This window comes from Stegodyphus dumicola, chromosome 12 (assembly GCF_044657685.1).
Source record: "Stegodyphus dumicola isolate Sdum_Otavi_A_Nest chromosome 12, ASM4465768v1".
Lineage (NCBI taxonomy): Eukaryota > Metazoa > Arthropoda > Arachnida > Araneae > Eresidae > Stegodyphus > Stegodyphus dumicola.
This window is the reverse complement of record NC_140779.1, coordinates 68782561-68801266: the sequence shown is the minus strand read 5'-3', so window position 1 is coordinate 68801266 and position 18706 is coordinate 68782561. Positions and strand designations below refer to the sequence as shown.

Here is an 18706-nt window from a genome sequence, read left to right as displayed (position 1 = left end):
ACTATAACAATAAAGGTTTAAATTTAATTCTGACAACTACCTGAATGTTCTTCTCATAATGTACCAAATATTGGAACAATTGGATGACAAATTCAATGTATACGAATTTTTTCCCAAAGTTAGGCTTAGCAGCGCGAATTGCCCGTCACCACAAGATGATGTATGCGGTTAACGCGCCGTCCCAAGAGAACACTTCGGTAACAGAGGTGCCCATCGTGAATGGGTTAATCATATGTCAGACATTTTTTTAATCTGATATTTTCATACATTAAAATATCATTTATCATAAAATTACTCAAATTTTAGGTTTCCATTTTAGAATCAAGACAAATCTCAAATTTCTCCCCAATTTGTCTGGTTAAAAGATATAAAGCCTAAAAGCATTTTGCAATGCAGACAGATTTTTGATACTTTTCTGTTATATGGTGCTATAAAAAAGCATTACTAAAACGTGTGACAACATGCCAGAGATAGCAAAAATGTGATCAGCTGAGCTATCTTGTTTTTATGAGTGAAACTGAGCCAAATATTCATGTGTTATTCTTTGCAACCTTTCTTTTTTAGAACTGCATGAAGCATAATTTGATGGACTGATGACTCTCTTCCTTTGCTTTATTTCACTAAAAGCACATTTTTATAGGAAAAAAGGGGGGAAATGGATATCACAATTTGGGAATTACCTAAAATAAGTAGGAGGTGGTGAAATTTCTACATGATAAAGGAATTCTTCGTAGGCAAAGATTCTGTAAAAATAATCATGAAATAATGTTGTGTTTTACCACACTAAATTAGCACCGCAACCTTAGATCTGGCAAAGAAAAAACAGGTGCCAGATCTAAACACTTAGTCTAAGGAATTGCATCTAAACTTCCTTATAGCTGTAAAATTAGAAACGTTGGACATGTTCTACATCCATAGTGAGTTTGGAGGCTTATGTAGAGAAACAAAAGAACATTTTCTTGCAGTCATTGTGAATCATTCAGCTAAAACTTTACTTGGTATGATTGGAAAAATTGTTGATAACAATAGTACAATTTTTTCTGATTGTTGGAAATGCTACAAAACAGAGGATTTGAAAGAAGCAGGCCATGATTATATCACAGTAACCACAGATACATTTCACAGACCCAAACACTAGATGCCATACACAATATACAGATAGTTGAAAGAATGTGGGGCACTGTAAAATGGTATAATAAACACCAACATGGCACCTCACACTATCATCTAGAATCATACTTAATGTTTATGTGGGGCAATTACATACACAAAAAATAAAAAAAATTTCCGAAATTTTGCAAGACATCTCTAAATTCAAGGCCCCTGTTCAAATTTAAATTGTATTTCATTTCTAATGTAGTTAAAATTTATTAATGCTCTTATAATAAAAAATATTCGTTGTTTTTTCATGGCACCTGTAAAATAGAAGGTAGGTATGCATATGATAATCATTTCGTGTCACAATGCAGGAAGTAATAGGAATGGTATTTTGTCTTTGAAAATCTTGCTGACCTATCAGATTTGCTGTGAATGGCTCAGAACTGCTCAAAGGCTTAAAATACTAGGTATCTATGAATGGTAGATTTATAGCTGCTTGGAAACTAGATTGACACATCAGTGGCAGAGTACAACAAACACCAGAAAGTCTTGAGATGTGGATTATTTGGTAAATTTGATCATCACTATAAAGCAGTGATGATGATATTCAAGATGTTGTGTCATCAGCATGGATATCTCAATGATCTAAACTCTAAACCATAGCAAATAAAAAGCAAATATGCCCTAGCCGGCAACCATTATATTGAGTGCAAATCATCACAGTTCTCCTTTCACTTAGTGATAAAATAAAGGCAACTTGAGTTCATGAGTGGACTATTATTGGACTTTACTGATGAATCTTACTGCTGCCTGAACCACTAATACAAATGAGAATTGCAGAGATTTGCAATCAATGATAGTTGATAGCATAGTTATCTATCTGCTAGGGCAAATTTGAGAGGCATCTGTAATCTTCTGAATATCACTTAACTGCTTTGTGATGATGATCTACATGCCTGTCAAGGAGTGCTGACATCAATCAAATAACACTATAGCATCTATTCCTTCTGTCATATTGCATCTATGACAGAAAGAACTTTCATATTGCCAGTAGTGATAACAACACGACGATTCACACATTCTGTTGCACATGCTCAACAATATGATGCCTAAACCAACCTGCTTCATACAGTCTTACTATCTGGCCCCTCTAAAATGCATCTAAAAGGCTGCTAACATATGTATCTGACAGTTTCAGGCTTGGCTGAACAATTTCTGAGCACATACAACAAATTTGAAATGTCAGTAAGAATTTCTTCTAACAAAAACAAAAAAGGCATTCCTGTTATTTCTTGCATGTTTATATCAAAAGCTCATGAGTCTAGACTAGAAGAGAAACACGCTAATGTGACAATCAAAATTGTAAAAACAACCTTGTATTTAGCGTAAGTATATTGAAACACTCAATCGATTTCGAGGGCAGCTAAAGGTCCCTCCTCATCAGGAGAAAGAAATACATAGTAAGAAGAAAAATAAAGGGGAAAGAGTCTCAGAAACACAAGGTCCTTATCAGCACTGCACGTGGTTATAACCGGATTTTTAATCAGAGTTACACTGGCCGCCTACTTTTACTGAGCCAGGCTATCTGATCAAACATGTAACACAAAGGACAAGAAAAATTAGTGAAGTTAAAAATAGGGAGCGAGGGGCAATTGCACCTTCATGCTCAAAATCTGAACTTCGAACCATTCGAGGTTCAGATTTCGAATTATTCGAGGTTCAGATTTTGAATTATTCGAGGTCATTCGAAGTTCAGATTTTGAGTGTGAAGGTGCAATTGCCCCTCGCTCCCTTCGTTAATTTTTCTTGTTCTTTGTGTTACATGTTTGATCAGATAGCCTGGCTCATAGGCGGCCAGTGTAACTCTGATTAAAAATCTGGTTATAACCACGTGCAGTGCTGATAAGAACCACATGTTTCTGAGACTCTTTCCCCTTTATTTTTCTTCTTACTATGTATTTCTTTCTCCTGATGAGGAGGGACCTTTAGCTGCCCTCGAAATCAATTGAGTGTTTCAATATACTTACGCTAAATACAAGGTTGTTTTTACGATTTTGAGCTCATGAGTCATTAGATCCAGCTTAATGTCATTCACATATCCTGAATGGATGTCAAGCAGTATCTATGTATAAGATAAAAAATAAGCAAATCCATTTCATAATGTAATTTAGTAACAGCCTATCTTAATTCCCCCTTTCTATTCTAAAAATATTTATAACTTTCTGGACTGTGTCATTTCTAGATCAATCCATCGTACATGGCTTGCATAATATTGATGATGTAATTTATTTGGAACCTAAACTCAAACTTTCAAGAATTGAAACCTTTCTAATCTAAACCCAAACTTTCTCTTGCCAAGCCTCCATACTGGATAATTTGCGTACTTTTAGCTTCAGCTCTCTTGCAGTCCAGATGCTACTGCACTTCCTTTGCTTCGCCGTGCTGCTAACTATGCTGTTATCTAAAATGTGATACTCTGTATAAAATTGTGGAATGCGAATTGCAGCCATAATCATGTGTGATAAAAAATACATTTTCGATAACTAGTTCATACCCAGCTATAAAAATTATATTCAATTCGGCCACGTCTGTCTAGAAGTCTCTCAAGTGTAATTTTTCTAACTATGCAGTAAAGTCTCCCCCAAGATTTGCAGAGAACCATCATCAATCTGTTTCAGCTTACTCTAAGTCATCTTATTGCACACACACGCACACACACACACACACACACACACACACATATATATATATATATATATATATATATATATATACACATTAACTATTTTTAAAATGATACAAAAGTCATCTATTTCTTTTATTTCCCCAATAAAGATGCTAACTTCCAAATTGTTTTTTTTATGTGCAAAAATTAAAATTTTAGTAATATAGAATTAATTTGATAAGCATGCACTCATTTCAAAAGAAAAACTGATATCCAAAATTCACAGATTTCACTTTAAAACATTAACATAAATACTAAATAGAAATTGAAGAAATTGTAGAAAAAAATGATATTTTTCATATGATATTGATTTTTAAACTCAAACTTATATCATTATTTTATAAATAAAAATATAGTATAAAATTAAATACTAACAGAAAGTGAATCTTCTCCAATCTTACTACTGGCAATAGCTAATATGTTGGGAGAGTAAAGGCGTTGAAACATGGATTCAGCCTGACATGTGTCAATCATAAAAAAAATGTTCCGGTACCTAGAATAAGAAAGCACAGTTTGATTATTCCAATGGTACAAAAGATAAAATATAACATTATTTCAAAAGCATTCAACATGACTATTAGGTAGAATAACTGATTTAAAAAAACTTTGGTATAACTGACTTGTTTTAGAGCAGATTGTTCATAAAAAAATGCAAAGCAACAGGAGATATTTGATATTAGTTATTTTAATTTGGCAAAACTCATGAATATCACTTGTTTGCCATAAATGGCTGTTAAAGAATGTCATAAACAGCCATGTAATAAAAATATCATGGTTGGTACTGCAACTGGCCACAGGGAAAAGAAACAGTTTTTCTGAAATTACGGACAGCAAAAACAGTTTATAAGGTTTTGGCTGCATGAAAGATGTTTAAACTCACTTTTCACATTTTTGCCAAATATGACACTCTGCGAGAGGTTACATATCATTATGATTTATGGAATGACATGCTAATTGTATAATAAGCATATTTTGCCATATAACCTATTAATAACAATGAAGGCATGCTTTTATGTTTCTTACACAATAAGTGGAAATTCATTTTCCAGACATGATAAACAATGCATTTTTTAAATAGAAATATTATTATAAAGCATTTTTTATTAAAAGTCATTCAAGAAGTTTATATAAATTACAGAAAAAAACATACAATTTAATTTCAAAGATCTAAATTTTCTTAAAAATTGACTTTTTTTTTCTGTTTGAAGAATTACATTAATTTAATTGGTAAGTAGGGAAACAACGGATAAAAACTGATCATACTTTCTAAGCTTACCTATAGCTTTTGTTTTCAAAATTTAGAAAACAAAATTACTCCAAAAAATATTTAATTTTTGATTTAGCAGACATCGAAAAGACACATCATTTGGTACTTGCCAAATGATAAAGTCCATCTCAGTTCTTTCGGCAATAAGTCAAAAATATTTATATATATAAAAAAAGAAATCTCTGTTATTTTTTAAAAAATATTTCCCAGTTAGCTGCACTCCCAATAAAAAGTTGCAAAAACTGTGAGGTAAAGCAGTATGTTGCTAGCACAGGTATGCACATAGCATATGTTTGTTTTATCTAGTGCTAAATGCTGAAATTGTACAGTACCAAGATTTTGAAATTGTCTGATTTTTTTTTAAGTGAAAATAGATTGCTGTGTATCTTGGCTGCATGTTTGTTTTTTTCATGCAAATTTCAGAGGCCATCGATGAAATGCTGTCAAGAATGTATAAATTACAGAGTTGGTCGACTTCACACACGCTCTTTCATTTTTGCTTCAATTTTTAAGTAAAAGGCTGATGACTTGTTAATTTTAAGAATAGAATAAGTATTAGTTGTTGTTTTTAGTCCAGTTCCTGTGTTCTTATTTCTGCAGAAAGCAAAGTATGCTTTTGCAGTGTTTTTTTTACCCTGCTCTGCTGATAAGTTATGGACTCAGGCAACCTAGTATTAACAGAATGCATATGAAAAGGGCTGCCTTCTGTGACAAACAAGAAAACAAAAGTGTTGATATGCTTTAGAAACTGGTTTAAGGTACTGTGTTTTATAACTGAAGATGTCATTGCTACCAGAAGGATTTGGATTGTTAAACCATGACAACTGGTATAGAAAGTTGACATAAAGCTGCTATTACTGGATAAAAACTGCTGGAGCTTCATAGAAGATAAAGAAGAATTATTGGGTAAAAAGTACAAGGCATGAAAAGCAGAATTTCACTTTGAGGGAAAGTACAGCCTTTGCTTTTTTATTCTATGAAATTAAATCGGATTTCAGGTCATTGATGCAAAAAAGTTTGAGCTATAAGCCCTGTTCACATGCAACGCTCTTTCACATAGCCACCATTTGTATTAGAGAGAAACAGGGATATGAAGCAGTTTTGCCTTCAGGACCGGTTCAGATGTACATCGTCTTCCATCCCTTAAAACATAAGCCACTGTGAGTAATGATGTCACAAACGCAAATCGGATTGGCGGATTTCTAACATTTGCTTATATCTTTTTTTTTACATTCTTTACTATGGCTATAATAGAATGCTATTGCAGTTTAACTCTTAAATAAATTAAAATATACTTAAATGAATTTTAAATGCAATTTATATACGAGACCAAATGGTTAAAAGAAGAAGAGAAATCACGTATACTGCTGAATGGTTTTAAATACAATGCTTTGCAGATGTTAAAATTTCAAACTTTGCTTTTTGGAAAAATGAATAAAATGACAAATTAATATTAATTATAAATCTTTTAATATTGATTATAAATATTTTAGAAAATATATTAAAATTAATTCATATATTAAAATTGTTTTGAACATGTTTTACAAAGACTTTAAATAAAAGCTTGTAATTTATGTTTATATTAACCAACTAAATAACACTAGTTTTATTATATATATATGTTTTGAAATTCAGCAATAAAATTTTTGAGAAATTTGAAATGATTTAATGACCATTTAGATAGTTTACATTCTTTAAACTGCGTTTCCTCAGTTTACATTTTTTCGATAAATCCTTTTACTTAAAATCCTAAAACTTATATAGATATGGAACTAAATTATTTAACATTTTTACAGATTATTTAAAATTATATGCTTTATAGAAACAGGGATGGGTTTTGCAAAATACTGAAAAGAAAAATTATTTTAAGTGAAAATGTGATTGAGATTCTATTTGTTTCGAAGTTTTTACATAAGAATGTGTTTTAATTTTGTTCTCAGAAACTACTAATTGCAAACTCAATCCTTAAAGTTATTAAGAACACTCTAGTAGATACAATAAGAAAATTGCGGGGGGACATTGAGAAAATGTAGGAGAAGAAAGATATTTTAATTGTTAAACTTTTCTTCCAAAAATTTTAATTAAAAAAAATTGCTGGCAAAAGAAATTTTTTTAGCTTAAAATCATTTTGTCTTACAAAAACCATTTAATAATATTTATAAAAAGCAGATGCAAGTTCAAAAAGTACAAAGTACCCTTGTTGCATTGAAGTCGATATGCACGTCTTTAGTTTTAATGTGAATGGTATTTCTGGAATACCCAGCATCTTTGTACATTTCTATGTTATTTTTTTGGATGATATCGCATCCTCAGATATCTACCAATGCTACTGTTTCGCTGACAGTCCAGTGAGCAGTCAGTTGCCATCAGCCATGTTGTTTGTTAAAATTAAGTGAACTGCACAATTGTGCAGTGCAGTATGGGAAATCTCCCCATTTGCCCTGCTCCCAAGAGGTAGGAATATTCTACCAAATTCTACCTCCAATACGGAGAAGCAGTTAATGCTTGTTTGCCGTGTGAATGGGACACATTGGAAGAACCAGTTTTCACTACCTGCAAATCTGCTCTTGTGGACGGGGCTATAAAGGAAGTGTGGAAGATTTTGCAGAAGCAGTTTGAACCGAAAACAAGAACAATAGCTGCTGGATGAGTTTTTCAGTATCAGGTAGTCACTAGATGAAGAATTGGGGTTACTCATAGAAAGGATAAAAATGACTGTGAACATGCTTGGTAAAGCTAATAACAACTTAGCAGATCTTTTTAAAGGATTTCAAGGAATTTGACAGTTACCTCAAGAATACTGCAGGACAGTACAGCTGATTACAAGTGGAAGGACATGGATTTTGCAGGAGGAGAGAATGAGGATAGAACAGAAAGTAAACAGGAAATATGAAGATAGGACCTTGTTATACATGCTATAAATCTGGACACTTAATTGCACAAGGAAAAGAAAATGTTAATAAAACTGGAAGTTTAAAATAATAAAAAGAGACAGCTTAAAGATTAAGAATGTTAGTAGAAAATTAAGTGTCAACTAAAAATAAAGGAGGTAACATAGATAAATTTAATTGGATTGTAGATACAGTTGCTACAATACACTTCTGTAATAACAGAAATTTAATGATACATTTTGAAAAAATGAATGACACATGTATGTGCCTGGCTACAGGAAATTTTAAAAGTAAAATATTAGGAAAAGGTACCATCAAATTTGTAGTAAAAGGAGCCAATTAAATAAATTGGATTGAATCAGAAATTGTTTCATACAATCCAAATCTAAGAAAAAATTTACTATTAGAAGGAAGGTTAGAAAAGGCAGAAGCCAATTTTATACTTTTAAATGGGTAAAATGTGGATATATTTAAATAATTTGGACAGATTATGCAATGCAAAATGGTATGATGGACTCGAAAGAAAGCTGGTTACAATACTGAAACCAGAAAGTTAAAAAATTGGATGATGTGAAAATATGGCACTGAAGATTTTCGCACATAAATTTTGATTACATTCAGAATGCTTGTAAAAATCAAAATGTTAAAGGATTGCTTGAGGTTAAAAAACCAAAACAGAAATGTGAATCTTGCATTATTCACAAATCTAGTTGAATATCTTTTAAAGCAGCTTCAAAGGGATCTAATAAAACATTGCAATTGGTTTATTTAAATATTTGTGGTCTACTCCCAGTTCCATCTAAAGGCTGGAGTAAATATTTCTTGATACCTGACTATAGTAGATTATTAACAGTGTACTGCATGAAGAATTTAAAAAAAAAAAAAAAAAATCTTGAAAGTTTTCAGATTTTATATTATGTTTAAAAAGGCTTTTTTTTTTTTTTTTTCAATGCTTTGTGTGTTACCTTTATTTATTAAATATATTGTTTGCACTTAAACCATAAAATTCAGTTCACCAGCAATATCGTAAAATAATTTAAAAAGAACTAGAAAAAGCTTTAGAGTTTCTGATGCACAGTCTTGTGTGCTGGAGATAAAAATGTTCTGCTTTCCATAGAGTGTTGACATTGCTCGCTTTGAAATTGTTGAGTTTCTTAATCAAAAACTCATAAATGCTTTACAAAATATGAAATAGATAATAAAAAAATTCCAAATTTGGGTTTCCAGATGCCCATATTCAGGTGGAGATGTACTTTATTCAAAATTGGATGGCTCTGGGTACCATTGTTTTATCACAATGTGAGAAACATACATACATTTAATGCAGATCCTTCATTATTTAATTTCTTTAAATATAATACAGGGCGATAATATTTGGTGGCAACAATTTGAAAAGTGATATGTTGTTTAGAGTGATTCAATGCAAAATGCCAAAACAAAATTAATAGCCCTTCTGGGCTAATGATTCAGTAACTTTAACAACTAATCGTAGGCAAATGAAAAATTAGACAAATAGAAAATTACTGTATTTGCCGGCATATACAACGCACCGGCCTATAAGATGCATGCCCTTTTTTATACACATTTTTGAAAAAAAAAAAATTTATTACTAATCATTATAATTCTTCCAAGTTCTTATCATTTTCTCAGTTGGTGGTTGCCTAAAATGCCTCTCTGCTGCCCTGTTTCTATGTTCTTTAGTATATGCAATCATACGTAGCTTGTATGCTATGTTATACCAATGCTGATGTTGTTTTCGAGCCATAACTTGCTAACAAATTTAAGAAAATTGAACAGTAGAAATTTCACAAACTTAAAAGCCATTCACAAAAATCAAAACTTTAAACGAACTCGGCTGTGATTGCCAACAACAGCCCATACACATTCACTGAGCTCTACGTAAGTGTAATATTCCCACACTCCATAAAAGTAAAAAAAAAAAAAAAAAATCATAACTCCAAATAGAGGAAATTTCCAGAAATGAATGTAATCAAAAACTGAGTATCAACGTATAAGACGCACCCCATTTTTCCGACCTATTAAAAAAAAAAAAAAGTGCTCCTTATACGCTAGCAAATATGGTAATTAGTATGTGCTCTAATAATGGGAGTGAATTTTGTAACAGGTAATTCGTAAGTTACTTATGTGGAAATGGAATTAGAGCTGAATGTACAAATACTTACATCCCAGAAGAGGATGGTGCATGTGAACGCTTTAACCGAATGGCATTTGACGCAGTTAAAGTTATTCTTAATGATAGTTAAAATGGGAAAGGAATGGTGGGGAAAAGCTCTTGGATGTTTCATACATACTTGGAATGGGGTGTGTCATAAGAATAATCAAACCCCCTGATGAAAGTTGTTCTTCAATAGAAAAATGCAGTGTTATTTATTTTTAAATATTTGGATGTAAAATATATATTGCTATATCAACACACATTAGAGATAAATTTCAAATAAGATGCAAAAAAAGGAATCATGGTAAGACATGCCAAGGAAACTATGGGGTATAGAACAAGGCTATCAGAAGAACAGAAATTTAATAGGAGTTTCTGATGTGAATTTTTATGAAGGAATGAATGCAGCAAATAGCATTTTTGGACCAGAAACTTAAAACTCAGTTTAAAGAATCAGAAGAATTAGACATGTTATCAGAGTTAGATGAAGAACAGGAGACTGGTTTGGTTTGGTTTATTAGGTTACGGCAAAGCACTCGAGGGCTATCTGCCTTAAGGGAGGGATGCCTTCGTGGAGGACTTTTTAAGGGAAACTGGCTCGTATACACAACAGGAGACTGGAATGAAATGAATAGAATCATTAGAAGAAAAGTTCGTATCAGAAGAAGTTTCAGACTCATACTGACAAAGAAAAGAATTTAAGAGGCCAGATGGAAACAGAGAGATATAGATTATTATAAAGGAGGAATGAACACTTGTTTTAGATCCTATAACATCATCAAAAAATATTAAGAGGCTAGAAATATTAAATTTGAGTAACAGATGTCTGACATTAATGGCAAAAACAAATAATCGAAATGGATATAGTGGCAAAAATGAATACGGAATTAAGTTTATAGAAAATGAGGATAGTTCCACATTTGAGGAGGCAAATTCTGTAGAAATTTGTATCCCACAAAATTTTAAAGAAGCATAGGAATTTGAAAATGCCGCAGAATGGGATAAGGCAATGAGGTAAGAAATTGACAGAATGAAGAAAAGGAAAGTTTCAGAATTAATTGAGAAGCTAGAAAGGAAACATACACTAAGAAACAAATGTGTCTATACACTAAAAAGAAATAAAAATAATAAATTGGTTAGCTATAAAGTGCACTTTGTCACACAGGGATTCAGGCAGAAAAGAAAGGAAGATTTTGATGATGCTTTTACATATTGCAGTTAATTTTTCAAACATAAGAATATTTTTCACAGTACTAGCAGTGTCCATCAGTAACCAAGTGGTAAAGTTGCTGAACACTGGTAGTTGGGCCCAAGGTTCGAATCCTGCAAACAGACTGGCTGCATAGCTGTTTTCGTGGTTTTCCCCCATGTATAACATGCATACGAGAAGCATCCCTTCCCTTACGCAGGTAGCCCTTGAGTGTTTTGCCATAATCAAATAAACCAAACCACAATATCAGTATGTCTATATGGACTAACTAACTGCAAATTAGATATGAAAACTTGTATTTATATGCAAAAGTAAATGATAAAATATACATGACACAGCTAGAGGGTTTTATGGAAGTGAAAAGTAATGTTTACAGTCTGCATCAAAATGGCCATGAATGGTTTTGTGAATTTGAAAATACTTTAGAAAATCTAATTTTTAAGAAAAATACTATGATGCAATTGAGTTATAAAAGCTCTGATGTAATCCTCTTATTATATGTAGATGATATTGTATCAACTTTGTATAGCTAGAGTAATCTCACAATTTAGTAAGTTTTTTTAATCTTAAACTATTAGGCAGAACTAAAAAGCTACTCGGAATTGAATTTTTAGAAATTGACAGTAGGACTTTTATATATCAGTAAACATACATTAAAAACACTTTCAGATACCAATAACTTAACTTTCCATAGCAAAAGGCACTATTGGCTATGGAAAGTTAAGTTATGGACTAGTGCAGAAATTGATGAAAAAAAGCAAATTACTTTTTAGAAATCTACTAGGATATTTTGTTTTTGTAGCTAACAGGACAAGTCCTGACCACGTACAAGGTAAATGTCTAATCACAACTTCAGAAGAATCTTGGAATCAGACATTAGGAAGCATTGTTAAAATTACTCAGGTATTTCAGTAGTACTAAATCACACAAGTTGAATTTATCGAGAATTAAACATCTAAAATGTACACAGTTATCCAGATGCTGATTATGCAAATAATAGGATAACTGCATATTCATGGGTGGATTCATATTTTAATTTTATAAATTTCATGCATTAGATATAAAGAAACAATAATTTAGAAAACTTTTAAACAAAAAAATGTAAGTTTACCTTTATGGAAGAACCAAAAGACTTGATATGGACAAAAAATTTCTTAAATGATAAGTTTCAAAGTTCAGTTTGAAAGAAATAAAATGTGTAATTTTGTAATTATATGTTTATAACTTAAATTTTGACTCTGCATGAGAAAAAGAGGGCAGATGTGGACTCTGTGGTTTTTCCCTCATTCAGATTTTCAGAGGCCAGCTAGTGGAAAACTAACATGGTTACTACTGATTTGGCTGATTGGCCAATGACGTGTTGTCGAGAATGTATAAACTGCAGAGTCAGTAGACTCCATATATGCTCTTTCATTTCTGCTTATGTTTTTATGTAAAAGGTTGCTTCTTCAGTTTTAAAGCGTGAAATAAATGTTAGTTTATTTTGGTGATATTTCTGTGTTCTTATTTCTGCAAAAAAGCAAAGTATGCTTTTCAGTGTATTTCTACCTTCCTTTCTAAAAGCAGAGAATAACATTTCAAAAAAAGATGGTTTTCTTTAAAAAGGAAAATGTTTTATTGCCAGTGTTTCTTGGCTTCTTTACTTTTATAATAGCTTGACTGCTCTTATATGGAATTCTTAGAACACTGCCATTTTGAAATTGGCTGTAGCTTTTTGCACAGTAGCTTAATGAAAAATTAGTCACCGATAAGTTCATGATTTTTAGTGGAGGGGAGGGGGCTGATAATCAGAAAACAAGAAATATTTTTAGTTACAATGTCTAAACTGGACTTAATGAAAGGTCAATATCACTGGTATACTTGTGAATATTCTAGCTGCTGCCTTAATAATGGAAAAGGACCCAACATTTAAAAGGCTCTAAAAAATATATTTAAAAAAAAGACTGCAATTTTAAAGAATGGCACTGGCATATGAAATAAGATATAAATGCAGATTGAAAAAACTCTAAACAGCAAAAATATTTTTCAATTCAAAAGGAATAGCTGGCACAGCAGTATGACAAAGAAATATATGAACTTAATAATCAACTTAATAAAGAACTTAATAAAGAAATATATGAAATTATAACTTAATAATCTACTAAAGAAAAAAGAAAAAAAAAAAAAAATCATCACCATCCTTTTCACAAACTTAGATTGAAAACACATCATTTCACCTTTTTTTCTGCCACATCTGCTCAAAAGCATCAGCAAGTTCAACATTAGTAATCTCTTCCGAATCCTGAAATTTTAGAAATCCTTCACCTCCATGCCCTATAATAAAATGCCCAGTTTTACTTGGCTTATTACATTTTGATAAGAAAAAATTAAACTACAGGTTTGACTCATATTTTAAGTAAAAATATTAAACAAACTTGGAAAAATTTTCTATTTTAATTTGTGAATTCAAAAAATTATATATTGTAGACAGATAAATGCATAATAGGTGATCAGAATTTTTCTTGTAAAATCAGAAAACTTATGATGCACCAAATTTTTCATAGTATTAATTAAAAATATCACTTGAATTGACTTATTGCAGCTTTTGAACATCTGTTCTTTTATCCCATTTCATTCATAACTAGAACCTTCACAGAAAGAGGGCAGCAAAACAAAGGATGTTTGTTGGCTTCATGGGGCTTTTCTCGTGCAGATTTTCAGGGGCCAAAGTAGACTGTCATCAGTGGAATCAGTTTCCATAAGTGTTTTATACAGTGTTTTACTTAGTTTTAACAAATGATATACAATATTTATTAATTATATTTTTCCAAATCCAAAAAGGATCTAGAAACTTTGAAAAAAAATGCATTTTGATAATATTTTTAATTTTCACAGATACTCTGTGATCTTTAACTTGTGAAATAAGATGAGGCCTTTATTCAACTTTACATAAATTTCTAATGACCAGATTCTAAAAATTTGAAGAAATACAGTTTGCATTCCAATACGAAACAAATTCAGAACAGCAAAAGTACCTATAATATAGCTGTTCAGAATAGCTCTTACATCTTTATAAAATGCATAAAATATTCAACATCATATTTGCATCACAAATACTTTCTATAAAATCTATTTCTCTTGAAACCAATGAAACAACTAAACTTCTAATGTTATCAATCACTTCTAGTAGTGGTTAACATAGTATTACTATTACAGATTCAAATTATTTATCATATTCAATGACTGCTGTAAAACTTCCCAAAGACTTGTGATTTTTGATGAATTTAGACTTCAGCATAGGAAGTCATCTTAAAAAGATGATAGGCAATATGAAAATTTATTTATATTTTAAGAAATACTGATTACATTTTTGACTGTTTACTAATTATTACCGATTACTTATAGATTTGATTATTTATTATTTTGGTGAAGAATTTACAAATTTGCAAATGCTCTCCAAAGTTACCTACAAGTTCATGACTTGGTGGAAGTGGGGATAATCATAAAGTACCATTACTTTTATAAATAATGCTTATTTATGAAAAAGGATCCCTCAAGAATGTTCAACAAAACAACTAATATGTGTGATATAAAAAAGTACCAATAAACAGATTTCATAACACTTTTTTTCCTTTTATTGTTTCAATGATACTTCTTTTATTCTTTAAATTTTTATTTGAATTTCCCTACACTTCAAAAGGAAGAGGATAAAAAGGTAATACTACTGAAATTTCTGTAAAGGGCATGTATTACATAATTTTATAGATCTGAATGCTTACTGTAATGACCTTACGGATGAATAAGGCACCATAAGGAAAACGAAACAAACATTTATTAAAAATTAATGTTCAGAGAATAATGGTAAAAAAAAGTTAACGTTCAAAGAATAATGGTAAATTCGGAGCACTACCTTGCTCTTACAACATAATCTACCACCTGTCTCCTCTGAGGCTAACATGCAACTGTCGTGCCTCTCACTTGCTGGGCTCTGCCAGGCAGCTGATTGGCTTACCGCAGCCAGATACATGACACCCCCCGGTAAGATTGTGCTACGCCAAAGCGAAGCAGAATCTGAAAACTGAACTAGCAAATACAAACTTAAATTGTATACTCCACATACCAAATTAATTCAAAATATATGAACATGTATATATGACGTAATAACATACTTTAAAATAAGTGCAATAAACATTCATCTCACAGCAGATGAACAGACGAGTTGATACAATACCGGAGTTCTGAAATAAAACATATATGCAATACTATTTCAAAACACAATATTATAATGCAATATTAAATGAAAACCACTAATTTTTTTTTTTTTTTTCAAAACAGATGGAAAGTAGCTCTAGTACAATTCCGGAACAAAAGAAAGTAACTAATGCAAAGTTTTAAAACATATTAGTTCATACTTAGTTCACACCTACTTCATTCACCAACTAGTCTTGAAAGACCATCTGCATTTTTTAATTGTGCACCAGGGCAATGAGAAATATGAATATTATAACACTGAACTGCCATTCCCATCTCTGTAATTTGGCAGAATGCGATGCCGGCTTATGCAAATATAATAATGGATTATGGTCTGTGATCAGCTCGATATTTGATCCAAACACCCAGCACTCGAACTTTTTTAATGACCACACAACGGCATAAGCCTCGCGTTCAATAGTTGACCAGTTCTGCTGAGTCTTCGAAAGTTTTTGACTAGCAAACTGCCTTTGCTGTCTGATTGTGACAAGCAAGCACCAACACCATATGAACTAGCATCACACTGTATCGTGTAAGGTTTTTCTGGTTCTGGAGTGTACAATTTTGGTGCTTCACACAGTCAACGTTTCAGTTCTTGAAATGCTGATTCCTCAACAGCAGTCATTGGAATTATCTCAGGAATTTTCTTTTTCGTAAGCTCCGTCAATGGGCGAGCTATTTCTGCATAATTCTTTATGTAATCACGATAATAGTTGAATAAGCCTAATGCACTCTTTAGAGCAGTCTTTGTTTTAGGACTTTTATAATTTCAATGGCTTGTAATTTTTCAGGATCAGGTTGATGTCTTCCAGCTCCTATTATATGTCCTAAATACTTTATCTCCGAACGTGCAAAAACACATTTCTTTACGTTCACCGTAAACTTGAGATCACTTAATGTAGTTAGCACAGCATCTAAATGTTTGAGATGCAAATTCCAATCTGGTGAAAAGATAGCAATATCATCAATATATGCTTTGCAAAAATCACTATGTTTTCTTAAGGCATCATTCATCACTCGCTGAAAAGTAGAATCTGCATTTTTTAATCCAAAAGGCATCACTTTCCAACGATATTGGGAATGATGTGTCTTGAATGATGTTAAATCACGACTTCCTTCTTCTAAAGGCATTTCCCAGTAACCTTTCAAGACATCTAAACAGGTGATAATATTCGCGTGTCTAATTTTATTGATTAGATCAGTCACATTCTCCATTGGAAAATCAACAGGCTTGGTTACTTGATTCAACAACTTGAAATGAATACATAAACGCATACTTCCGTCTTTCTTGGCAACACATACGACTGGGTATGCTATTTCAGCTTCACTTGGCTCAATAAGACCCAAGCTCTCTAATTCCTCGATCTGTTTATCTACTTCAGGTTTCAAAGATTCTGGGATCTTATAGATATATGGCTTTTTTCTTTCAGCTCCAGGTAACAACCGAATTCTATGTTCACCAACGCTGGCTATTTAGATCTCACCAGAAAATAACGCGATGTGCTTGAGTAAGAGCTCGTGTAATTCCTTTTGTTTGCTACCCTCTAAATGACTAATATCCACCTCGATGTCCCTTCTAGTTGCTGCGCAATCTCCTTTATTTGGAGTTGCATTAATTTTCCCAAACTCAGAATCATCTTCAAATATCACTCCCACAGTTTGTGCTCGAACATAAAATTTTCTTATTTTGTCCAAATGAACATGCCTTACACTCCCATCGAGTAATTTAACTTTATAAGAATGAGGATTTACTCTTTTAACAACTTCACCTGGACCTGTCCACCTAGCATATACCTTGTTGCTAGAGTCTGGTATAAGTAAACATACTAGATCACCATTTTTAAATTCTTTCATACTTTTGCGACGGTTAAAATAATATGCATAAGCTTCTTGTTTTTCTGCGGCAGATAAAGAAGCGAGCTCAGATGCTTTCTCTAAATTTATCTTTAATTCTTGTAGATAATCAACTGCTGAATTACTCAGATTAAGAGGTAATGGTATTTCACCGGACCATGATGATTTTAACACAGCTAAGGGACCTCTAGCTTCACGACCATGCATAAGCATAAATGGAGATACACCTGTAGTGCAATTTGGAACTTCACGATACGCAAAAAGTAAATAAGGTATGCGCTTGTCCCAATTAACAGGATCTGTGCGAATTACATGATGTAACATTTGTTTAAATACCCGATTCCATTTTTCCACTGAGCCGTTTGATGCTGGGTAACCAGGTGTCGAAAAACGAGGATGAGTTCCTAACCTTTTTTCAAATTCTTGAGTTAATTGTGAGGTAAAATTAGTGCCTTGATCACTACAAATTATTTCTGGAATACCGGTTCTCATAAAAATATCTAAAAGAGCCTCACAAGTAGTTTTAGCAGAAAGACTTTTTAAAGGTATGACTTCTGGCCATTTTGAATGATTATCTATCAAACACAAACAATATTTATGTTTCCTTCCAGAAGGCGGTGAAATTTCACCAATAATATCTATGTTTACTGTATGAAAGGAATATGGCGCGCGAACAATAGGAGTAATCGAAATTTTATCCGATTGTCTTTCCGGACTTTTTAATTGACATCTTTCGCATGTTCTACAATAATTTTATACATCTTTGGATATGTTCGGCCAATAAAATGAAAGCTTAATTCTTTCATTAGTTTTCCTCATACCTAAATGATTTCCGAATATGGAATCATGAGCTAATTGAAGGACTTTATTTCGATAATTCTCGAGCAAAACTAACTGTTGTATGTTTTCCCCACAAATTTTTTCTTTATGAAATAATAATTCGTCCTGTAAAAAGAAATTATTCTTCCCTAATTCTGTGTCCTTAAAAGAATTTATTAATGTTTGGCACTTTCTCTGATCGACCTTAAATTTTTTCGATTCCGAATAACTGTTTAGTCTTTCATCATCCTGATTCACAACTGAGCTATAAAAAAGATTCACATTTGACAGTTCAATGGCGCCAACCTTAGGGTGTTTTTGTTTATGAGTTTCCAGTTTCGTCTCGGGGTAGACTATTGATTCATTCTCGTCTTCAAATATGCGATTCCATACATCTGGTGTAATTAAACATTGAACATTGAGCTTATCTGTTAAT

General features: G+C 32.1%; 1 protein-coding gene across 2 annotated transcripts in view; it reads right to left on the bottom strand.

Moving 5' to 3' along the window:
* PIG-K (Phosphatidylinositol glycan anchor biosynthesis class K) overlaps nucleotides 1–18706 on the bottom strand; it is a 43618-nt gene that overhangs the window by 13705 nt on the left and 11207 nt on the right. For both annotated transcript variants that reach the window (XM_035348506.2, XM_035348505.2), the window contains exons 5-6: nucleotides 13584–13680; nucleotides 4199–4316 (exon numbers count right to left, since the gene is read on the bottom strand). In XM_035348506.2, the coding sequence (XP_035204397.1) occupies nucleotides 4199–4316; nucleotides 13584–13680 (215 nt within the window). The remainder of the gene's footprint in view (nucleotides 1–4198; nucleotides 4317–13583; nucleotides 13681–18706) is intronic.